The sequence below is a fragment of the Cervus elaphus genome, chromosome 15 (genome assembly GCF_910594005.1).
Source record: "Cervus elaphus chromosome 15, mCerEla1.1, whole genome shotgun sequence".
In the NCBI taxonomy this organism is placed as follows: Eukaryota; Metazoa; Chordata; class Mammalia; order Artiodactyla; family Cervidae; genus Cervus; species Cervus elaphus.
The window spans coordinates 15,950,860-15,969,474 of record NC_057829.1 but is presented as its reverse complement, the minus strand read 5'-3'; the positions used below and the strand labels follow the sequence as shown (position 1 = coordinate 15,969,474).

At 39.7% G+C, this 18,615-nt stretch overlaps 1 protein-coding gene across 4 annotated transcripts in view; it reads left to right on the top strand.

The window, feature by feature from the left end:
• Window positions 1-18,615, top strand: part of ANK3 (ankyrin 3) — a 365,593-nt gene that overhangs the window by 302,852 nt on the left and 44,126 nt on the right. For 2 of the 4 annotated variants that reach the window (XM_043926999.1, XM_043927000.1), the window contains exons 8-13: window positions 955-1,162; window positions 2,210-2,306; window positions 2,923-3,151; window positions 3,768-3,893; window positions 4,646-4,768; window positions 6,309-6,390. In XM_043926999.1, coding sequence (XP_043782934.1) covers window positions 955-1,162; window positions 2,210-2,306; window positions 2,923-3,151; window positions 3,768-3,893; window positions 4,646-4,768; window positions 6,309-6,390 — 865 coding nt within the window. Of the gene's footprint in view, window positions 1-954; window positions 1,163-2,209; window positions 2,307-2,922; window positions 3,152-3,767; window positions 3,894-4,645; window positions 4,769-5,218; window positions 5,246-6,308; window positions 6,391-10,465; window positions 13,046-18,615 lie in introns of all 4 variants that reach the window. The other 2 variants (XM_043926997.1, XM_043926998.1) reach the window with 2 other exon arrangements.

Genomic DNA, 18,615 nt, shown 5'->3' with positions numbered 1-18,615 from the left:
CAGAGTTCAAAAGTCTGTTCTGTACTTCTGTGTCTTAAAGAGACTACCTTATATTTCAGTAGTATGAAGTTCCTTTCAATTGTCTCCCCATATTGAATATTTTACCAAATAGCAAAGAAACAAAAAAAGAGAAGAAATTAGGGTTGTTAGACTAGAATTGACGTCCATTGAAATCTCGTATGCCTTTTTGTTACTTAACTCTGGAAACATCCATTTTTACATGAGTATAAGTTGCCTTTGTAGTATTTTACTAAATGCCCTGCATAGATATAAAATATACTAGACTCAATGTCTGTCGTCCTTTGGATTAGACCGAGATGTTTCTCTGCTCTGAGATCCGAGTCCCTCTCTCTTTCATGCCAGGCCTGCGTTCTGTTGGGGATATACTCGAGCTATTAGTTCCTACGACAGTGCTGTATTTGATTCATTCTTTCCTGAAGTAGAAAGGGTGAATAAGAGAGACTTTTTTTGCCCCAAAATTTTTAATAAGTTTTCTTTAAAATAACAAAAGTTCTGGGGGGTTATAGTCTCTTCCATTTCCAAATATCAATAAACATATTAAAATATGCTAAACTTCACTCAGTAAAACTACCATTAAAAAAAGACGGACAATACCAAGTGTCCGCAAATACGTGGAACAACTAGACCACTCACACCTGCTGGTGAGAATTAGAAATGGTCCTGCAACCAGCATTTTGGAAAACAGTGTGGCGGTTCTGTTGTAATGGTGGTCATATGTGTATCTCAAATAGCAATTTGGCTCTTACTCTTAGATATATAACTACCAGAAATCCATACATATGGCCATCACAAGGCATACACAAGAATGTTAACAACAGAAGTAAGACATTTTTTGGTGGTTGTTATTGGTCTTTTCCTCCTCAAATAAAAAGTCAACTTTCTGATAAGAGAAAAATGTCCAACTTCATTTAAGGTCCTCTCTCTTGTCTCTAGGCCCAGCCTGTTCCAGATGAAATTGTGAAAAAGATCCTTGGAAACAAAGCAACATTTAGCCCAATTGTCACTGTGGAACCAAGAAGAAGGAAATTCCATAAGCCTATCACAATGACCATTCCAGTGCCCCCAGCCTCAGGAGAAGGTGTCTCCAATGGATACAAGGGAGATACCACACCCAATCTGCGCCTTCTCTGTAGCATTACAGGTTTGGTTAAGTTGTTGCTGTCCTTGCTGTTTTTGCCATAGCACTTGTAAGGATTCTGTACAAAGACAGAAAATCTTTAAACATCCCTACCAACATTATAAATAAAGTAGAAAAAAAAATACGTTTTACTTGTCCATCACCTCATCTCTATTATCCCTGTAATTATTTCTTGAAGATGCTGATAGCATGACAGTTAAAATTCAGTGATACCATTTTTCCTGCTTTTAAGTTTAGTGTTAATAATAGTGCTTTTTAAAGGTGACTGAGGTATTACTGAATTTACTGGAGCATCTAGTAATCTCTCCGTGACTTAGGTTACTGACCTAGAAACACCCTGTAGGCTATAGGAAATTGGATGGACTCTGGGAAAAACAGGCTCCCACAGAGCACCAAGAGTAGGGAAGAGCCCAGTGAATACATAATTTTTTTTACCTACTCTGTTCACAAGTGTGATCCAAGAGACTAAACATGCAGGTTTAGGTGATAGGCACCTTTTGTGATAAGCTCCCAGAATCCAGAGCTAACGCATCATCTGATTAACCTAAGATGATGTTTAACTTAAAGTCCAAGGTTAAAATAGGTTTTCTCATTTGTTTTTTTCTAAAGAATAATTTTAATGACTGGTTCCCCTTTTAGCCTGGAAAATTAAATGATTCAGGCAGTATAAAATGGACTCCCTCTTAACTTTCTGATAGTTCTTGCCATTGTTGTATTTTAAAAAATCATATTGTCTACCTGAAGCAACAGATCTTTGCACTTGTAGATTGTAGCTTAAAATGAAGTTGTGTGCCCCAAGTTTAAGCCATTCATTAGTATCTAGACAAACAGAAAAGTTTTTTTTTTCTAATGTAATATTATCTTACAAGAAGATCACTATAAGCTGGTAAAAGGAAAGTAGAGAGGAAAACCACCTTTAGTGCATGTCATTAATTGAAAGTGTTCAAGTTTTACAAGTTACTGGCTATACAGAAAGAACAGGATGATGATAAAAATTTTACAAGGAGCATATCTATAATAAAGTCAATATATCTGCTGCTGTTCTCTCAGGGGGCACATCGCCTGCTCAGTGGGAAGACATCACAGGAACTACTCCTTTGACATTTATAAAGGATTGTGTCTCTTTTACAACCAATGTTTCAGCCAGGTATGGAAATAAAGGCTTTCAAAAAGCACTAGGAATTGTTTTTTATTACCTTTTTGGAAAGTAAAAAAATGTGCTTAATACCAGTATGATTATTCTTTAAAATGTTGATGGTAAAGTTGGGCCTAACTCCAGAAATTTTAAATTCACTTGGATGTCGTATTATCCAGCCCTCACAGGAAGCTGTAAGATGGTAAACTTGCTTCTTCCAGTAGAAATTCTTAGCAATTCATAAAAACTAATAGGATTTCCTTTCTCTCCCATTTTCTACCATAAAATTCTTGTTCCTTCCAAGGTGAAGTAATAAATTCTTAAACAGGAGTAGAAAGGAAGGTTTATTATGGGTATGTATAAGATGGGAAGGAGAGTTTTATGGAAAAGAAAATAGAGGAAAAATTCCTTAGCATTTTCTTAGCAAAATCATAACAATAATAAACGTAGGGTTTCTTTGTTTGATAAACACAGTAAACATCTTTGCTATTTGTTTAAATGAACAAGTAATGTTTTGGTTTAGTTCCTTTATATACTCTACTTTTTTAAAATGGTAAATTTTTTTAAGATTTGGCTTTGAAATCTCATTTTTATACTTTCGTTACTGTTTTGTTTTTGTCTTCCTCAGATTTTGGCTTGCAGACTGCCATCAAGTTTTAGAAACTGTAGGGTTAGCCACACAGCTGTACAGAGAATTAATATGTGTTCCATATATGGCCAAGTTTGTTGTTTTTGCCAAAATGAATGATCCTGTAGAATCCTCTCTGCGATGTTTCTGCATGACAGATGATAAAGTGGATAAAACTTTAGAGCAGCAAGAGAATTTTGAGGAAGTTGCAAGAAGCAAAGATATTGAGGTACCTTGTTTTCAGCAAGTTCATTCTATTACATTCTCCAGATATGGAGTTTTCTTTTTTATTTTGAGGTCATAATATAGCATGTACTATAAATTTCAAGTTCCTTGTTAATTTTAGTTTTTGTTTTAAAAGCTTGATACAGATTCACTCTTAAATAATTTTAAGTATCTTTGAGACTATTTTATTTGGTTAAAATGTACCACCAAGGAATCTATGTCATGATCACAATTTTCCTGTGGCTACCTGAGTTATTATCATAGTCACAGTCTATACACATCACCATGACTTTCCACTTTTCAAACCAGTAATCAGATAAGTATCCAAGAGTCCAAAACAACTTTCAGACTCTATGGATAAGTGATTGATGTCAGGTACATTCTCAAATATGTTTAAAATTGGGAGAATAAGTCTATAATTCTGTCTTTTGCATGTCCATGTTACAGTTTCCAATCACAGTGAACCAATAATTATTTTTGTGGAAAATAGATGTAACTGCCCAATCAGAAGACAAATGTGACATAGAAACATATCAATCTTAATGTTATATTGACTTAAAATCTCAGAACTCTCTCAATTTAAATTAACATTAAATTATGTATTTCTTTTACTCTAAAAGGTTCTTGAAGGAAAACCTATTTATGTTGATTGTTATGGAAACCTGGCCCCACTTACCAAAGGAGGACAGCAACTTGTTTTTAATTTTTATGCTTTCAAAGAAAATAGACTGCCATTTTCCATCAAGGTAAATCACCTTTAAGAGAGATTCTGTGGATTTTTTAAAAATAATCTTAAAGATTAAAGAAGATTCTAATGATTTATTCTGTTTAAAATATCCCACCAAACTTCAATTCATAGGAATGAGATCAGATTTTTGTCCTAGTTCTATGTGAGTATACTTCTGAGCTAGGAAAAACTGTAGAATTAGTAAAAAGAGTTTCTACCTTTTAAACAGTTAAGTGATCATTTATATTTAGACGAATGTTTGTAAGCCCAAGAAATCTAGAGCAATAACACGCATCATATCTGGAATGCTCAGTAATCAAATAATTGATGAAATCCAGATTGAGTATTCATTTCATCTTTATTTCTGGTCGAGCCCAGGACATTCTGGAGAGACCGTCTTCCTCCTCAGAGAACCAAAAGATATAGGGCAATTGTTTTATTATTATTTGCTTCTGTTATTGTTGTTAAAACTGAGGCTTTGAAAAAAAAATTATTGGACAGGAAGAAAATGAATACAACTCAGACTATTGGATTGTCAGGATGAGACAAGCCAATACAACATTCCTATGTTTAGACTATTGATTGGGCATTCTAAATCTTTCCAAGTTTAAATGTGACTACATTGGCTGACATGAGATTGATATCACCTTTTCCCTTTACTTTTCCTGCCTCTCAAAGGGTCCCATAAAACAAACATGCTTAACTCTTACACAGACAGGAATCCTCAGGAAAGTCTCTTTATGTAACTGTCAACTACCTTAATTCTTCTAGATTAGAGACACCAGCCAAGAGCCCTGTGGCCGTCTGTCTTTTCTGAAAGAACCAAAGACAACAAAAGGACTGCCTCAAACAGCTGTTTGCAACTTAAACATCACTCTGCCAGCACATAAAAAGGTATCTTTTAATACTGGTTTATTTTAACTTTCTTTCCCTGGTCTTGAAGAAGTAGGCCCTTGGTGTGCAATTAAGGAATGCTTTGTAACATGATTAAAGCTCTTGAAACTCAAGTTGTATTAGTCTCTTTGTGTAGATTGACTAAGTCTTGTGACTGTGGTGTCAAATTCTTATGGTTTGTATAATGGAGTCCTCTGTTTATTGCTTCTGCTTCTGCTGGTAGTTCATAGATTTTTTTTTTTTTTTTTTGCTTTCAAATAATGTCACATATTAATTTGCCATGGATGTGTAGCTCTTGATATTTTTTGTTGGCTTCTTTTGGTTTACTTTGCTTTCTAAAGCAGCTTGCATTTTGTGCTCCCTATTCAGTCCTTTTCATATCCTGATATTCTTTTCCCTGCTGTCCATTATAATATTCCTTGTCTCTGCAATGCATCTTGGGACCAAAAGGAGACAGAGTCAGATCAAGATGATGAGGTAATATGAACACTTCTGCTTTTACTCTGTCAGAGATAGACTAGAAACAGAATCTGTATAAAAGAAGGTGCAGAGGGCTGAAGTGTGGGAAACGTGCTATATTTTTGCAGATCTTAGCTTAAATGAGGTAAAGGATACATTTTTTTTTTTAAAGAATAATTTACTCTTCCACATATACAGAAGAGTACTTCAGTACATTTAACAAAATTAAAATCTGGCCAATGACTTAAAAAGAGATACTGAAGTTTTTTAGTTTAGCATTTTTAAATGTGATAGACTGGCATGTATAAATATACATTTGTGTGTATTTTCACCTAGTATCTACTGTATAACTTTTAAATCAAAGATGGTGATAATATGACATTTTATATGTTTTATGTACTATAAAATATGTGCTCAATGGCTATTGATAAATATTTGATATTCTATTAAAAGACATTTATCTTGGCCATTTTTTAAGAGTATAATTGTTCAATTAAGTTTCATAAGTTATCTCCTAATATTTCTCCAAGTTATATGATCATTGGATTTTTAAAACTCACACCTCAGTAATATTAAATAGAATCAGCAGCTTTAAGATTCAGTAACATTATTTCAATAAAGCCATTAACCTGTCTGTAATCTCCTCATCTACGTTTTATGCCTATGAACATACAGAAACAATAGCGGTAATCGGAATGATAAACTTTGTGGTCCTTTTTCCTTGAATGTACTCACAAAGAGTGAGTGTACATCTTGATGTATGTGCTTTCAATATGAACACATTTGGGAGAATTTATTGCTCAGCATCAGAAGTCTCTGTAACGCTCGTCTTTTATTTGTAGTTCCCTGTAGTCTGCTGTGTTGGTGCTCTTATATTTTGCTAAGTGATAGTTATTTGGTTAAGATATTGGGGTGGGGCTATAGAATCACAGTAGGGAACTAATATTTCCCTAAGAAAATCTGTTAAGAAGAAAAATAAGGATAAACAAGATATCGACATGCCATTGTACAAAATGTTTCAAAATGATGAAAATGTCACAAGGAACTGGAACATAATCATTCTCTCCTTTTTCTTTTCCAGACCGAGAAAACGGATAGACGACAGAGTTTTGCATCGTTAGCTTTACGTAAGCGCTACAGCTACTTGACTGAGCCTGGAATGAGTGAGTTTCCTAACACATTTACTAATCTACGTGGATTTTTATAAGAAGAGACATTTTTTCTATACAAACAGAATTTTGATATCATGTGAAAGAAAACTCAGTGGCAAAAGAACACTGCCTACAGGAAAATTTTATCATGAGATCTAAGTAATATTTTGTACATAGTTGGAGATACAAGGTACAAAAAGCCCCAGATCATAGCTTTAAAAGTTTTTTTTTAAGCCATTAGCTTTTTTTTTTTCTTTTTTTTCAGAATTAGAAATATCTATCACTTGGCTTTGAAAACCCTGATTTCACTTTGGTTGCTAACTATGTTAGGAGATAATACTATACCAAGATTGGTTTAAGTCCATGCTAAAAATAGAAAACATTTTCATACTTGTCGGATAGTATAAAAGATGATAAAGTAACTCTGGTCATTATTTCATTTGTCTTAATATTAGGTAGGTCATTCTAGCTTAGTTCTGATTCTTTTTTTCCCCAGTTGGCAGGAATTAGATTTTCCTACCTTCCTGAGGTAGCTTTTGTTTACTGATTTCTACTTCCTCCCACTCTTTCTCCCTCCCTCCCTCCCTCTGCTCTTTATTAAATATCAACTCTAAGGTTGGGCTTTACTAGACCAGTTAAACCCTTTTCTTCTCTCAGTAAATGTTTTGGTTCACTGTTAACTAGCTTGCAAGTACCAAGGCATAGATTCATCCAGTCATATTCATTCTTTTTCTCCCTTTGTCTTCCCTCCCCTCTCCCCTCTGCCTTATGGTTATCACCTCCAGTGATCACAGCCCTCATGATAAGCCTCTCCACCCACAGGAACTAAGAGCATGTTTGACTGATGTGGCATGGGGCCACTTTAACGATCAGAGGAGGATTTATGCCAACATTATTTTTAAATTAGTGAATCATTTCTGGCTGCTTCCCATTACTCACAGTTACTTGAGTTCAAGGAGGATTGGAAATTTACCAGTAAGAACCACAACTGTTTTTTCCCATCTTTCCTGAATTCTTGTTTTTGTGGGCCAACATAACATTAAATATGCAGCAGGAATCTACTCCACTACTTCATTCAGGTGGTCGTAGCATAATCTTCTGGAATCTATCCCCTGGAGAGCTCTTACATCCAGACACAAAACAGGGAGCATAAGCGAAAGGAAACCCAACCACACTCATGAATGTTCTTCCAGATCTCTTTTTTCCTCTAGTATAACTATCTAAATCTTTCCAAAACCATAAGGGCTGAAATTAACTCTCATTACTATAAAGCAGGGAAGATGTGTGTGTTTAACTAGATGTATGTATAAATTTCCTGGATTGAAGTTTTCCTTGAGATGCTACTTTGCCTCAAAGCTAGGGCTTTCGTGGCATGGCTGTTTGGGACTCTCAGGCCACATCCTTAAGCTCTGGACAGGCTCCAGCTACTTAAAGTCAGGTACCTCTGGACAGGCTCCTATCTGATTTTTGTGCCCTGAGGTGTTTATTTGGGGAATATATGAGTTGTAAGGTCAGGTGCATGTGCTAACATCAATTGAATTTTTCCCACTTCTGAAATGGCTGCTACTTTTCAGTTAGCTTCATGAAGGTATATGTAGTTTGTCTTCCTTGACTTTTGATAGGAGGAAGAAGGTTCTCTTCTCTGTTTTATGAGAGGGAGCATAATGGTGGACAGAAGAATGGGAAGGAGTAAAAAAGGACTAAAAGAAAAATTAGGGAAGTGTTATGACCCCTAAATTGCTGTTAGAAGAGAAAGTGAACACAACTTCTCCCATAGTTTCCTCCTTCTCTAGGGGATCTTCCCAACCCAGGGATTGAACCCAGGTCTCCCACATTGTAGGCAGATTCTTTACCATCTGAGCCAACAGGGAAGGCCTTTGTTCTAAAGGGTATCACGAAATATGTATCATTAAGGCATAAAATATGTAACTAATCAGTAAATTGGCTGCTTTGTGCAAAGCATAAAACCGTAGATGTGGTTCCGAAGACTTCTCTGCTTAGTGGAGCCAGACTTGAGTGGTAAAACAGAGATGCTCTGCCAGTTTCTGGTAGTTATAAAAATAAGTCCTTCCTTAAGACATTGAACAGAGCCCAAATCACTGAGTTGAAGGAATCCCTAAACCTTCCATTTGCAGTGTGGTGTTCCCACAAGAATTAAACAATATAATATTGAGAATTATGACCAGGAGGGGTAATGAATGGGTGAGTTTTTCCTTAGTTCTTCCACTTCTCTTTAGAATAATATGTAAGCCTAGAAAAGGATATGTTCTGAATGTTTGAATTTAAATGTACACTAGGAATGAAAATCTTCACCCCTGTGGGAGTAGCTGCTAATCCAAGGACTGGATTGTAGCAATGGCACAAGCACAGCATGAAGAGGAGCGTAAAGATGAAGCAGAGTCTCATTTCCTCTTCGAGTTTCACTCTTATTCTGAAACAGTGCTTTCTGGGAGCAAGACTGTACTCAACTTTGACATAGAACGTAACCCTTGGCAGGCATTCCAAACCTCTGCGACCAGCTTGGTTTCTGTCTTAGAACTGTAGAAATAGAGAGGACTCGGTGTGTGCTTGCCATCCCCCAGCAAGTATGTGGACTTCATCTGTATGTTTCTTGTCCCATTGCCAGAAGATGCTGGTATTAAATCCATCTTTCCTAGTGGTAGGTCTGCCTCATGGCTTCTCCAGTGTTTGGGGTGTCCATGAGTCCCATGAATAGGCACCAGAATTGGCCCCTCTGTTATTGATTAAACATATATACAGATATATTCTGTATCCCACTGTAGATACTTAAATCTGGGGTGTTAAAAATATGACTGTGCTTTTTAAATTTCCCCCATGATACCTTTTGAGAATTAGAAGTACGATGGATTCTGAAAAAATATCTGAGATAAACTATGTGCTTTTTGTCCATAATAAAGACAAACCAGACGTGGATACATTCTGTTGCAGAGGGATTTTTTCATATGCAGTATTAAATGTTTTCATAAAAATCTCAAAAGGTACCAAGACTTCACATCTCATGGAAAAAGTGTACTCTTCTTTCTAAATGCTCTTGTGAAAGTATTTTTAAAGTTTGCACATTGTGCATAATATGGCATAAAAACTGTATTACTTCTTTGGCTCGTTTGCCATGATATATCGCGCATGAGAAAATGTTTTCAGTTGCTTTGCTTGCTTATGGTAACCATGAACCATATTTCTGGTTTTTTTCCCCCTTTGTGTGTGTGTGTGTACACATGCATTCTAAAATCATTTCATATTATGTTTCTTTTTTTCTTCACCAAAAGGAATATACTGCATGGAAAAAATCAATGCAAACATTCCTTTTCTTTGTTTTTTTTCTTTTAAAGTTCTGACTCAGAAAATTTCTTGCTCTTATTGGCTTTTTATGGGTGTGAAGCATAACCGAATTGTGCATGGAAGATGCAAATTTAAAATCCAGTGGCTTCACAGTTTGCACATCAGTTGCCTGTCACTTAAAAGTTATTTTGGATTCTGCATGAAATAGGCTTGAGTGGTTTTCTAAAATAAGAGTTTTAGACATTTAATGTATAGCTATGCACATTGATATGGCTTTGAGTAGGTGGCATCTGTATCACTGAGAGGTTCAAGGAGAGGGAACATTAGAAATTACTGAAATAAGAGTTATATGGTTGTGCAGAACAAATATGTACCTATACAGGCAAAACAGAAAGGCTACTGATATTTCAAAACCAGCACATAAGAAAGTCAATAGGAAGTAAGCGAACAGTTTTCCATTGTGGTTATTTTTCTCATTATTAATTCTTTCCTCATGTTTTTTATTTTTCATTGTTGGCCTATTGGTTGCAATGTGCTTTTCTGTCTTTCATTTCACATTGCTCTGTGTTTTATTTACTTTTATTTTTAACCTTGGATTAGTTGAGTCTATAGAAATTGTTTTTCCCCTCTTAATTGTTCCTTTTGCCTCTTCCATTCTGAATCATGCAAACAATTGTACTTGCTTTTGTAATATTTCAAAGTTTACTGACCAATTTTTTTCTCTGGTCTCTCTGTTTCTCAACCATTTTTGTTGATTTTTGTGTTTGATTTCATTTTAAAATTTAAGAAACAGTTGAACGGAGTGCAGGAGCAACAAGATCCCTCCCCACCACTTACTCATACAAGCCATTCTTTTCTACAAGACCCTACCAGTCCTGGACCACAGCTCCGATGACAGTGCCCGGGCCGGCCAAGTCAGGCTTCACTTCCTTGTCAAGTTCTTCCTCTAATACGCCATCAGCTTCCCCATTAAAATCAATATGGTCTGTTTCGACTCCTTCGCCAATCAAATCCACATTAGGCGCATCAACTACATCTTCGGTTAAATCCATTAGTGACGTGGCATCTCCAATTAGATCCTTCCGGACAATTTCTTCACCAATAAAAACAGTGGTGTCACAGTCTCCATACAATATCCAGGTTTCCTCTGGCACTCTGGTTAGAGCTCCCACAGTCACGGAGGCCTCACCTTTAAAGGGGCTGGCATCCACTTCTACATTTTCCTCTCGAACCTCCCCAGTGACTACTGCAGGATCTCTTTTGGAGAGGTCGTCAATTACTATGACACCCCCTGCTTCCCCCAAATCAAACATTAATATGTATTCTTCGAGTCTGCCATTTAAGTCAATTATCACATCAGCAGCACCGCTAATATCTTCACCTTTAAAGTCAGTTGTGTCTCCAGCTAAATCAACAGCTGATGTCATTTCATCAGCTAAAGTTACAATGGCCTCTTCTCTTTCATCACCTGTGAAACAGATGCCTGGACATGCAGAGGTAGCATTAGTCAATGGATCTATTTCCCCTCTGAAATATCCATCATCTTCAACGTTAATTAATGGATGCAAAGCCACTGCCACATTACAGGAAAAAATTGCTACAGCTACAAACTCTGTGAGCTCTGTGGTTAATGCGGCCACTGATGCAGTTGAGAAAGTGTTCCCTTCCACTACAGCAATGCCATTTTCCCCACTCAGGTCTTATGTTTCTCCAGCACCATCAGCTTTTCAGTCTCTAAGAACTCCTTCTGCAAGTGCACTCTATACATCCCTTGGGTCATCAATATCTGCAACTACCTCATCTGTAACTTCATCGATAATAACAGTGCCAGTATACTCTGTAGTCAATGTTTTGCCAGAACCATCATTAAAGAAACTTCCAGACTCTAATTCACTTACAAAATCAGCAGCAGCCTTGCTGTCACCCATTAAAACATTGACTACGGAGACACGTCCTCAGCCCCATTTCAATCGAACTTCATCTCCAGTTAAATCATCTTTGTTCCTTGCACCGTCTGCCCTTAAGCTGTCTACACCATCTTCTCTATCTTCCAGTCAGGAGATATTAAAAGATGTGGCTGAAATGAAGGAGGACCTAATGCGGATGACTGCAATACTCCAAACGGATGTGCCTGAGGAGAAGCCATTCCAACCTGAACTCCCCAAAGAAGGGAGAATCGACGATGAAGAACCTTTCAAAATTGTCGAGAAAGTAAAGGAAGACTTAGTGAAAGTTAGTGAAATCCTTAAAAAGGATGTCTGTGTAGATAAAGGACCACTCAAATCACCAAAGAGTGACAAAGGACACTCTCCTGAAGATGACTGGATAGAATTTAGTTCAGAAGAAATAAGAGAGGCAAGACAACAAGCTAGTGGGAGCCATTCTCCATCTCTGCCAGAGAGAGTGCAAGTCAAGGCAAAGGCCGCCTCTGAAAAGGATTACAACTTGACCAAAGTTATTGATTACCTAACAAATGATATCGGGAGTAGTTCTCTGACAAACTTAAAGTACAAGTTTGAGGATGCCAAGAAGGATGGTGAAGAGAGACAGAAACGAATTTTAAAACCAGCAATTGCCCTGCAGGAACACAAACTCAAAATGCCTCCAGCCTCCATGAGGCCTTCCACCTCTGAGAAAGAGTTATGTAAGATGGCTGATTCCTTTTTTGGAACAGATACTATTTTGGAGTCTCCAGATGACTTTTCTCAACATGACCAAGATAAAAGTCCCTTGTCTGACAGTGGCTTTGAAACAAGAAGTGAAAAAACACCTTCAGCCCCACAAAGTGCTGAAAGCACTGGCCCCAAACCACTCTTCCACGAGGTCCCCATCCCTCCCGTCATTACAGAAACAAGAACTGAAGTGGTTCATGTTATCAGGAGCTATGAGCCCTCAGCTGGAGATGCTCCCCCGTCCCAACCAGAGGAGCCCGTGTCACCCAAACCTTCACCTACTTTTATGGAACTGGAACCAAAGCCCACCACTTCTAACATTAAAGAAAAAGTCAAAGCGTTTCAGATGAAAGCCAGTAGTGAAGATGATGACCACAATCGCGTTCTGGGCAAAGGCATGCGTGTTAAGGAAGAGACTCACATCACCACAACCACCAGAATGGTTTATCATTCTCCACCAGGCAGTGAAGGTACCTCTGAGAGAATTGAAGAAACCATGTCAGTCCACGACATCATGAAAGCCTTTCAGTCCGGTCGGGACCCTTCCAAAGAACTGGCAGGTCTGTTTGAACATAAGTCGGCAGTATCTCCAGACGTTCACAAGTCTGCTGCTGAAACCTCAGCCCAGCACACAGAGAAGGACAACCAAATGAAACCCAAACTGGAGCGTATAATAGAAGTCCACATCGAAAAAGGTAACCAGGCTGAGCCCACTGAAGTCATTATTAGAGAAACCAAAAAGCATCCAGAAAAGGAAATGTATGTATATCAGAAAGACTTATCCCGGGGAGATATTAACCTAAAAGATTTTCTGCCAGAAAAACACGATGCTTTTCCTTGTTCAGAGGAACAGGGTCAGCAAGAAGAAGAAGAACTCACTGCTGAAGAGTCATTGCCTTCTTATCTGGAGTCTTCCAGAGTAAACACTCCTGTGTCCCAAGAAGAAGATAGTCGCCCTAGTTCTGCTCAACTCATATCCGATGACTCTTATAAAACACTGAAGCTTTTGAGTCAACACTCAATAGAATACCATGACGATGAGTTGTCAGAACTAAGAGGGGAGTCTTACAGGTTTGCTGAGAAAATGCTTCTGTCAGAAAAGCTAGATGTGTCTCATTCTGATACTGAGGAATCGGTTACAGACCATGCAGGACCCCCTAGCTCAGAGTCTGATAAGCGGGCCAGAGAAAAAGTAGTCACTGCCCCCAAAAAAGAAATTCTCTCCAAAATCTATAAAGATGTGTCTGAAAATGGTGTAGGTAAAGTGTCTAAAGATGAGCATTTTGATAAAGTGACAGTGTTGCACTATTCTGGCGATGTTAGTAGTCCAAAACATGCCATGTGGATGCGCTTTACTGAGGACAGATTAGATAGAGGTAGAGAGAAGTTGATATACGAAGACAGGGTGGACAGGACTGTGAAGGAAGCTGAAGAGAAACTGACTGAAGTGTCACAGTTTTTTCGTGACAAAACTGAAAAGCTCAATGATGAACTGCAGTCCCCAGAGAAAAAGCAACGCCCTAGAAATGGCAAAGAATACTCATCCCAAAGCTCTACCGGTAGCAGCCCTGAAAAAGCACTGCTGACAGAACTGCTGGCCTCCAGTGATGAGTGGGTCAAGGTGAGGCAACATGGCCGTGATGGACAAAGCATCCCCAGAGCTGATGAGAGGAATGCAGCCAGTCTGCCCAGCGGCCCAGAGGTGGTTCCTTCCCAACAGACTGAGGACAGCAAGTCCACAGAGGAGGCCAAAGGAAGTAGTTCTCAGAGCAAAGAACCAGAAGGGCCCCAAACTGGGTTTCAGCTCAAGCAATCTAAACTCAGTTCCATTAGGTTAAAATTTGAACAGGGTGCTCAGGCCAAAAGTAAGGACGTTTCTCAAGAAGACAGAAAGCCAGATGGCCAATCCAGAATCCCAGTTAAAAAAATCCAGGAAAGCAAGCTACCTGTCTACCAGGTGTTTGCTCGAGAAAAACAGCAGAAGGCCACAGACCCCTCAGATGAAAGTATCTCTGTGCAAAAAGATCTTACAGTATTAAAAGCTAAAGATGAGCATGCTGAGAGCAATGAGATGGTTGTAAATGATTTTGGTTCTGATGATGTGAAAAAACAGAGGACTGAAATGTCAAGTAAAGCGATGCCTGACTATTTTTCTGAGCAACAGGCTAAAGACTTGTCTTGTCGCATAACCACAGACTTAGCAACAAAGGGACCATGGGACAAAAAGGTCTTTAGAACGTGGGAAAGTTCTGGAGCTGCTAATAATAAGTCACAGAAAGAGAAACTTTCACATGTACTTGTTCATGATGTAAGAGAAAATCATGTTGGTCACCCTGAGAGTAAAATTGTTGACCAGAGGGATGAGTTTTTGTCTGTGACTGAGAGAGAACACAAATTGTTAACTAATGGCTCTCTCTCAGAAATTAAGGAAATGACTGTAAAATCTCCCTCCAAAAAAGTCTTATATAGGGAATATGTTGTTAAAGATGGGGAGCATCCAGGTGGCTCTCTTGACCAGCCTTCCAGGAGAAGTGAGAGCTCGGCGGTGTCGCACATCCCGGTCAGGGTTGCAGAGGAAAGGAGGACACCAGCTCCAGATATTTCCGATGGTTTTTGTGAGCAGTCGACATTTCCAAAACATGAACTGTCGCCAAAGTTATCCCAGTCAAGTATGACTAAAGAGACAGTTGAGACACAGCACTTTAATTCTATAGAAGAGGAAAAAGTAACCTATTCAGAAATCAGCAAAGTTTCAAAACACCAGAGTTATGTAGGCTTATGCCCACCTCTCGATGAAACAGAGCTCTCCCCGACCAAGTCTCCAGATTCTCTAGAGTTTAGCCCAGGAAAGGAATCGCCCTCTAGTGATGTATTCGACCACAGTCCCATTGATGGATTGGAAAAAGTTGTACCACTAGCCCAAACGGAGGGAGGGAAAGAAATAAAAACTTTACCTGTTTATGTCAGTTTTGTGCAGGTGGGAAAACAGTATGAGAAGGAGATACAACAAGGAGGTGTAAAAAAAATCATAAGTCAGGAATGTAAGACAGTACAAGAGACCAGGGGAACCTTTTACACAACTAGACAGCAGAAGCAACCTCCTTCTCCTCAAGGTAGTCCAGAAGATGATACTCTAGAGCAAGTTTCCTTTCTAGACAGCTCTGGGAAGAGCCCTTTAACCCCAGAGACGCCCAGTTCAGAGGAAGTGAGTTACGAATTTACGTCTAAGACACCAGACTCGCTTATAGCTTTTATACCAGGCAAACCCAGCCCAATTCCTGAGGTTTCGGAGGAATCTGAGGAGGAGGAGCAGGCCAAATCGGCCTCCTTAAAGCAGCCTGCAGTGGAGGAGATGGCTGCAGTCGAGCATGAAATGCCTAACAACGTGAGCAAGGACTCTAACCAGAGACCCAAAACTAACAGAGTTGCCTACATTGAATTTCCCCCTCCTCCACCGCTGGATGCAGACCAGATGGAGTCGGATAAGAAACATCCTTATCTTCCTGAAAGGGAGATTGACATGATTGAAGTCAGTTTGCAAGACGAGCATGACAAGTACCAGCTGGCCGAACCGGTCATCAGGGTGCAGCCACCCTCCCCAGTTCCTCCCGGGGCGGACATCAGTGACTCCAGTGATGACGAATCCCTTTATCAACCAGTGCCAGTCAAAAAATACACCTTCAAGTTAAAGGAGGCCGACGATGAACAAAAAGAAGTGACAAAATCCAAAGCCTCGGCTGAAAAGGCTTCCACCCAGAAAGAATTAGAAATAAATGGATCTGGAAAAGATACTGAATTCGGCCTTGGCCTTGATTCACCTCAGAATGAAGCTGCCCAGAACGGGAACAATGACCAGTCCATCACAGAGTGTTCCATTGCCACCACGGCAGAGTTCTCTCATGATACGGATGCCACAGAGATCGACTCTCTGGATGGCTATGACCTGCAAGACGAAGATGATGGCTTGACTGAGAGTGATTCTAAACTCCCCAGTCAGACCCTGGAGCTGAAGAAAGATATCTGGAACACGGAAGGCATTCTGAAGCCAGCTGATCGCTCCTTTAGCCAAAGCAAACTCGAAGTTATTGAGGAGGAGGAGGGAAGGTTGGGATCAGATGAAGATAAGCCACCTCCTAAAAGTTCTCCATCTGAAAAGACTCCTGATAAGACTGATCAAAAGTCAGGGGCCCAGTTTTTCACACTAGAAGGAAGACATCCTGACAGATCAGTGTTTCCTGATACTTACTTCAGTTACAAAGTAGATGAAGAATTTGCCACTCCTTTTAAAACGGTAGCTACCAAAGGTCTAGATTTTGACCCCTGGTCTAATAACCGAGGAGATGATGACGTGTATGACAGTAAATCACGGGAAGATGAAAATAAGCCATTTGGTCTGGCTGTGGAAGACCGCTCTCCAGCAACCACCCCCGATACAACACCAGCCCGCACGCCAACTGATGAAAGTACCCCAACTAGTGAGCCTAACCCCTTCCCATTTCATGAAGGAAAAATGTTTGAGATGACTCGCAGTGGTGCAATTGACATGAGCAAGAGGGATTTTGTTGAAGAGAGGCTCCAATTTTTCCAGATTGGTGAGCATACTTCTGAAGGGAAGTCAGGGGACCCGGGGGAAGGGGATAAGAGTACGGTCACTGCCACACCACAGCCACAGGCAGGGGACAGCACTGTAGAAACCAATCTAGAGGGAAATGTAGAGGCACCTACAGTGGAACCCAACCCCAGCATCCCGGCCAGCGGAGAGAGTCAGGAAGGCACATCCACTAGTGGCTCTCAGGAGAAAGCAGCAGCGGCCACTAACTCCTCTAAACTTGACCCCAAGTTGCGCACGCCTATAAAAATGGGAATTTCTGCATCCACCATGACCTTGAAGAAAGAAGGCCCTGGAGAAGTGACAGATAAGACAGACGCTGTGATGACCAGTGGTCAGGGATTAGAGAATGAACCTATAATGGTGATTTCAAATACAGCCGATAGCCACATGGGCGTTAGGCCCCAAGAAAAACATGATTTTCAAAAAGATAACTTTAATAACAACAACAATTTGGATTCTTCCACTATACAGACAGATAACATTACAAGTCATGTAGTTCTGACAGAACATTCTGCACCCACTCGTACCACAGAGAAAGCTAATCCAGTGAAAAGCTCATCAGAGAAAAAGACAGGGGTACTGCAAGGACATTGTGTGAGAGAGAAACAGAAAGTTCTTGGAGAGCAGCAAAAGACAAAGGAATCAATAGGGATTAGGCGAAAATCCAAACTTCCCATAAAGGCCACTTCACCAAAAGATCTCTTCCCACCAGATCATATGCCAAACATTAATGTGAGTAAAGTGAAGCAGGTTAGTCAGTCTGAGAAAAGCAAAGGCCTTACTACTTCTTCATGTGTAGATGTGAAGTCCAGAATTCCAGTGAAAAACACACACAGGGATAACCCAGGTTCAGTTAGAAAACCATGTGCCACACAAAAGCAAGGGCAGCCAGAGAAAGGCAAGGCCAAACAGCTCCCATCCAAGTTGCCAGTAAAGGTAAGATCCACCTGTATCACCTCCACCTCCACCACCACCACCTCCACCACCACCACCACCACCACAGTTAAAGTCAGGAAAAGCCAGCTTAAGGAAGTGTGTAAACATTCCATTGAATATTTTAAGGGAATTAGTGGTGAGACCTTAAAGCTTGTGGACCGCCTCTCTGAAGAAGACAAAAAGATGCAGTCCGAGTTGTCCGATGAGGAAGACAGTACCTCAAGAAACACGTCGTTGTCCGAGACTTCCCGGGGTGGCCCGCCTTCGGTTACAACGAGGTCTGCTAGAGATAAGAAAACAGAGGCAGCACCTTTAAAATCAAAGAGTGAAAAGGCCGGCAGTGAGAGAAGGAGCAGTAGGAGGACTGGTGAGAATGAAGGCAGTCAGGTCTCTCGAGCACTCTTTGCTCCCATCCTGGAGAACGAGCATAGTTTGTAAACACTTTCCAACTTGTAGACCCTAGTGCATGACCTGTTGTGATTGCCTGTGGAGTGACTTAACCGTAGTTTCTCATTCTGTCATTGTCATCTGTGTGTGCTGTCTATACACTCTTCTTTCCTTCCTTTTAACCCAACAACACGATAGGCAGCTAGGGAAGCATGCTGAAGATATTGGTGTCATTCAAGATACGCAACTTTTTTTCAATGTGCTAGTGCATATGATTCTGTCAAAGTAAAAGCACAGATGTTGAAATGCCATCGTGGTGTTTTCACCCCC